The sequence below is a fragment of the Diadema setosum genome, chromosome 21 (assembly GCF_964275005.1).
Source record: "Diadema setosum chromosome 21, eeDiaSeto1, whole genome shotgun sequence".
Classification (NCBI taxonomy): domain Eukaryota; kingdom Metazoa; phylum Echinodermata; class Echinoidea; order Diadematoida; family Diadematidae; genus Diadema; species Diadema setosum.
The window spans coordinates 5,072,935-5,079,037 of record NC_092705.1 but is presented as its reverse complement, the minus strand read 5'-3'; the positions used below and the strand labels follow the sequence as shown (position 1 = coordinate 5,079,037).

The 6,103-nt window shown below is 36.2% G+C and overlaps 1 protein-coding gene across 1 annotated transcript; it reads left to right on the top strand.

Moving 5' to 3' along the window:
• The first annotated feature begins 32 nt into the window (after window positions 1-32).
• LOC140244209 (succinate dehydrogenase assembly factor 2, mitochondrial-like) lies at window positions 33-5,865 on the top strand. Its single transcript, XM_072323842.1, has 4 exons — window positions 33-102; window positions 1,380-1,543; window positions 2,633-2,742; window positions 3,421-5,865. The coding sequence occupies exons 2-4, from the start codon at window positions 1,422-1,424 to the stop codon at window positions 3,549-3,551; spliced, it is 363 nt and encodes a 120-aa protein (XP_072179943.1). The 5' UTR covers window positions 33-102; window positions 1,380-1,421; the 3' UTR covers window positions 3,552-5,865.
• Window positions 5,866-6,103: the final 238 nt, after the last annotated feature.

Below are 6,103 nucleotides of genomic sequence, written 5' to 3'. Positions count from 1 at the left end.
TTCTCGATATTACCCAGCATGCACTTCAAAATGGCTTCTTACGTAAATAGGCTGCTACTGCCTTTCTCTGGAAACTTCAGGCGACTTTTGTTGCATCAAACGGTAAATATTATATTAATTACTATTTAGTTTTACTCTTCCGCAATCAATTCATCATTTGATTCCGAAAGATATAGCTAAATAAAACCGTGTTGATGTGAAATAGCTATTGCAATATGTGGGTGCCCGATGTATCAGTCCCATACGCTGGTTGAAGTGTAGCTGCTACAGCACAAATACAGGGGCAGGGCAGCTGGCAGTCGGTACATTTTACCCATTGACTTGTGATGTGTCTAGCTATGGCGATGATTGTTCTCACTAAAATTAGTCATTTCATCTAGGTATGTTTGATACGATATATTTGCTTGATGTAACTAAACACCACGGAGATTACTCGCTTATATCTAAAGCAGGGGATACATGACATTTTGGAACGTGGAATTACACCTCATTTTACTGTTAAATTTAATTAAATTTACTCAGTGCAAATTTGTTATTCCTTTTATTTTATATTCAAGAATCAGTAAGCAGATTCATGAATTGTGTGTGAGAGTTGTGTGGAGATCTATAGATTCTTCATATTTCTAGTGTAGTTTGTTGGCTCTGTGATTCCTATTTAGGTCAGGTTGGATTAATCCATATAGTCTAGGCCCTATATGTCCTCTGAACAAAGATTGAGTCTGTTTTTAACAGATTTTTACAGCTAGCAGCTCAATGAGCTGCAGATAAAAGATAAAACTAAGCGAGTGTAATGTTAGAAGTGGGCATTTTTTTGGGTGTAAAAAATTTTGTGCATTTTGCACACCCTGAAACTAACGCGAAAATAAAAGCATGCAAATATTTTTGCTCCCTATATGTACCACTATGTAATGTCTTGATTCTGTGGAATTAAAAACTGCTAAATCCATCTTACTTGGTCGAGTGCAAAAAATTACTCGCGCGAAAATATCCACTTTAACAGTACAATGTAGTTTGACTTTGCAACAGAAAAAATGTCTGTCACAAAATGCAAAATTGTCAAACCCAAGATACATGAACAGCTGTAGTCTACACCTACCTGCACTTGTACTACTGTACAATGTGTATAAGTACTACCTTTTCAAATCTGTGATGTGATAATTAATATGATATATTGATGTTGATATGCATCACCATTCCCAGCTGGTTAACCCCCCAAAATCATACATCATGAATTTCCCCTGATAAGTAACCATATTTACATGAAAAACAATGTGCAATAGATTTTAATCTTAATAAAATGTGTTCTATGGTTTGAAATCATCTTGCAATATCATTCAATATTCATACTCTTGAATTTTGTCTATTTATATACATGTCAGGTCTTGAGATGTAGTCCACGTCTGCTCTCAACCCAACCACCGATGGGTGAACCACCTATTCCTGAATGGAAGCAGCCAGAAAATGAGTCCCTTGACCTCAAGAGGGCCCGACTCCTGTATCAGAGCCGCAAACGAGGCATGCTGGAGAACGGGATTATTCTGAGGTCAGTTGTTGCACGCGAAAGAGTTGAGAGCAGGCTGGCAGGGATGCATGAAAGATGACAGCCTCTCATTCCTTTGTTCTCTTTTTGTAAAGTATGCACATTTACATGAAGTTGTTGGGCTAATCATGAAATCTGTATTTATGTGGGCTGTAATAGCACTGTCTCATGATGACATGAACATCTTTGAAATTCCATACCTTTTGGTTTGGTTCTATTTTGATAAAACTTCTACCTTTTGAAAGGGTATTGTCCATAGTGTGTTTATTTCCATATCTGTTAAAAGAACTGTACAGTCTTACATCGATATGTGATTGTACACCACAAAACAAACAAAAAGTTGTACCCCTTGATTTTGAGTGAGGACTCAAAAAAGGTGAAATGGTTCAATTAAGGCAATCTTGAGTTTTTCATATTTTCTGAAAGAGCTGTCCTTCTTCTACATTATTCTTCAGTTTGGTATCTTAACATGAATGGGAAAGTGTGTTTTTAGCAGTTTTTCTACAACCCTTTTTTGGGGAAGAGTAGAATGATCAGGTATGACTTAGAGGCCACTTTTTGTGTCTTGAAATCCTTTGCGCACTCTTCACTTTCAAATCTAATAATTTTTGAAAGGCTGACGCTACTGCTTTGAAAGTTAGCATTAATCATGGGCAGAATGTGTTAATAAAACATGCTTAATTTCAGCTTAATCTGATAATCCCTTCATTGTTGTTGCTAAGGTGGTTTACATCCTGTGTTTTGTTCCTTTCATGGCACAGCTAGCACGGCATGGTAAAGATCAAGCACTTGAATAGACCATGTACTTCAGAGCCTCTTTTCTCAATTCACACTTTTCCAGAGTGTGTGCTTTCTTTCCAGTATTTAGGTAGGTTAGGGGAGTCCATTTGAATTGAGTTATACATAATTTTAAAGCTTACAGTCTGCTCTTTCAGAATCTGCCCTTAACTGAAAATCCATGACTTTTTGTTGGTTTTGTGGTGCAGGGTCACATATATGAGTAATTGCAAAAATAAAAATAAAAAAAGTTGTAATCCTTTCATGTACTAGAACTAATTTGCACATTTTCCATGTCTGCTTTGTATTCTATAGTACCTTTGCCGGCCGGTATTTGGAGGGATTCAATGAGACACAGCTTAACCAATATGATTACCTGATCAACAAACCTGACAATGACTGGGAGCTCTTTTATTGGGTCATTGGTGAGTATATTCCATATCAACCCTATCTTATTGACATCATTGCTAAATATCTTTCGCACTCATCGGATGTTCTTTCTGTATGTTTAAGCCATGGATAAACCATTCACAGCAGGGTTTTTTTTTTCTTGTTCTTAACTGAAGGATACAGGCCAAAATGCTCTCAATTTGTATGAGGCACTTAACATTCTGTTGATGTTTTCAGTTTTAATGAAAAAATACTGCTCCTTGTGCAAATCACCATCAACATTTTCATTGACATTATTTTCATCAGCTCTGTCATCACTACTGTTACCACAATCATCATTCCTCTTTCATTATTGTCATTATCATCATCATCAGTACCACCATCTTCATCATCATCATCATCATCACGACCACCATTATCATATTCATTGTCAAAACCTTCATGATGGGAATGACATCATGATCATGTCATCATTACCACCCGCATCACAATCACAATCATCAGTATCACAAAGTCAGTAGTAATGATGATAAACTTTATCGCCATAGTCATTATCATTATCAATCATCATCGTCATCATCATCATGATCATCATCATGATCATCATCGTCATCATCATCGTCGTCATCATCGTCGTCATCATCATCGTCATCATCATGTCAAGTCGTCATCTCTCTATGTTTTGTTTTCTCTCTCTCTCTCTCTCTCTCCAGGCCACAAGCCAACCCCCGAAGAGTTTGACACTGAGGTGATGACTCTCCTTCAGGAGTTTGCCAAGAATCCTGACATGGAATCACGTATCAGGCAACCAGACCTACCACAAAACGAGCAGAGAAACACATGAGGAACTGTAGATCTTCTTTTTTTTTTTTTTTAGTGTGTGAGAAAGTTCTGTTGAGGATCAGAATGGTGTTCATTAATTTTGAACTAGATCTTCTGGTGTGTTATGCCTTCTGCTTCTCAACTAATGTCATGCACGAAAATATTTATTCAGGAGTTGAAAAGAGGACATGCTTTTAGGTGGCCTCAGAGTAAAATTTTTGATTGTATGAGCGCAATGTTTGCTAAGTGCTAAGGCCGCTCCACGATATGCTAGTACTCAGAGCAAGCACACAATACGAACACAGTAAGCATAGCATGCCAACGCTGCATGATATTAATCCGCATTAAAGAGGACAAACTCAAACCTTTTAAACACTTAACAAAAATCATCTCCTCATCTCCTCGCACAATAATATATTGATATATGCTGAATATTTATTCTTTTTTTTTTCTGCCCCGTGTAAAGTTACGATGGTTGAAATGTTTACTACACTCTGAACTGCTGACTTCTGTCAAGTAGACACAAAGATTCAAACACTTCCTATTTAGTCATTCTTTTTATGCCTGAAACCTGAGCTGTCAAAGGTTGTGATATCAGTTCAAATGAAGGTTGCAGCACCATGAAATAGGAGATATTTTTGGAAAAGTTAGCAATTCTCTGTATTTGCTCCCATGATGTTTCAACGCCATGCAATGTGATACCTCCTTACAAATGAAACTTGATAGCTAAGGTATGCTATAAAACTTTATTAGTTTATATGAGAATATATCCTTATCTTAATGAAGTATATGTGTGTGTGTATGTAAAATTCTTTCTAATGGGGACAGAGGTAAATTTCTTTACAGTCACCACTTTGTACTTTATTGTTTATTCAATAATAATGTGTGCAAAGTTTACAATTTGATGGTCATGCCCCAGTTAAAACAGAATGCAACAGCCAGCCACTACAGTAGTCATACTAAAGATGTGTATAATACTGTTTTATTGTGATACTGATTTCTATTCAGTCATCTGTGATGTGACTACTTGAAGCCAAGTAGGCTTATGATTAGTACATTTCAAAAATATAAGTTTATGTCTCACAACAATGTCGTCTAGATGGAGCATCAATTTTGAAAGGTTGTCGTTTATGCATTCATTTGTTCTGCCATTGCTTACATTTCAAAATTGAATGCTATTTTGAATGTACATATCAATATCTATTTACAAATGCAAAAAGTGGAATAAAATGTGAATTTTACAGTCAATATTCATCTGCTTACCCAGAACAAGAACTATGCTTCCAGGATTGTTCTTAAAGTATAATGCTGTGCAAGGCATCACACTTTCAGGTATAACAAAAAAATGCTAGTCCTGTCTGTAAAAATGTGCACTTTGATTAGGCTAACCATATTTGACCATGGCTGCAAAAAAAAAAAAAAAAAAAATTGCATACAAGAATGTGGAATGCACGGCATGTTTCCTTGTTAGTAAGATGACACTTTACAAATTTGTAAGACTGCTCCATTCCCTTCACAACATGTGTATATGTGTGCTTTGCAGAAACAACTTCCTACTGTAAGCTGATACTTAGTGAGAAATGATATCTGTCGAACAATCGGCAGATAAACGAGAGATAGAAATGAAAGGTCATGTGATACAAAGTGAAGTCACAGTAAGACTCAACAACCTGAAAGCAAGTGAAAGAGTTCACCCATTTGGAATTTACGGAGTGAGAGTCATACAGCAGCTTGTACCTTTATTTCCCCCCCCCCCCCATAATGACTATAAATAGATGTATGAATGAATGAATAAATATATGAATACATAAATATACTGTTAGGAATGATCTTTTATGGCTTGACTTTGGTTTGTTCATAAAGTATGCCATACCCTGTATAAACGATGGAATGTTGCTGTTATTAATGCAGTCGTGACATTCAGCACCGATATGCAAAAGAAGGATGAAAGAGTTATTGTGGCACAAAGATATTTCTGTGTACGTAATGTGCAAGCAGTGTGATTTTTTTTTGAGAGCATTTATGAAGAATCCATATTTTTGAAGTAGCTGATACCTCCCAAATCTCCACTAGTACGTGTAGTACCATTTAATGATGGTTTTAACTGCAAAATTGTGTGCAGCAACTTACTGGTATTACATTTTACACCCATTCACACACTTATTTTAACTGGGAGATATAAGACAATCTTTCCTTCACACAGTGAATGTATGGGACACATTTCACCTTCTAATTAGAGCACTTCTTAGCAATGAAACCTAGTGAGGTCAAACTCTGTATATATTACGTGTATGTACTGCCTTCATACAATATTGTAAAGAGATGACATGGAATGAAGACAGTTTTTGGAAACCTCAAGAAATTTCTACACAGTGCAGTTCATTTTTGTTTTTGCTATTATTAACAGTACCCTATCTCTCTGCTGTGTGAAATGCTTTCTGACAATGGTTATTACAGTCGCAAGTTTTTAATAATCTGCCTATGGAACACCCAAGGTTTGCTGAAATGACAATCTGCTGTGAGAGGTTCGAAGATTTTTTTTTGTTTTTTTTTCAGTCTGCATTGTTTAGCAAT

What these genes read in the sequence shown, in the direction of transcription:
- LOC140244209 (XM_072323842.1), top strand. Translation starts at nt 1,422, where the DNA reads ATGGGTGAACCACCTATTCCTGAATGGAAGCAGCCAGAAAATGAGTCC. An exon ending in GAGAACGGGATTATTCTGAG is followed by an intron (nt 1,544 to 2,632) that starts GTCAGTTGTTGC and finishes TGTATTCTATAG; the next exon opens with TACCTTTGCCGGCCGGTATT. An exon ending in GCTCTTTTATTGGGTCATTG is followed by an intron (nt 2,743 to 3,420) that starts GTGAGTATATTC and finishes CTCTCTCTCCAG; the next exon opens with GCCACAAGCCAACCCCCGAA.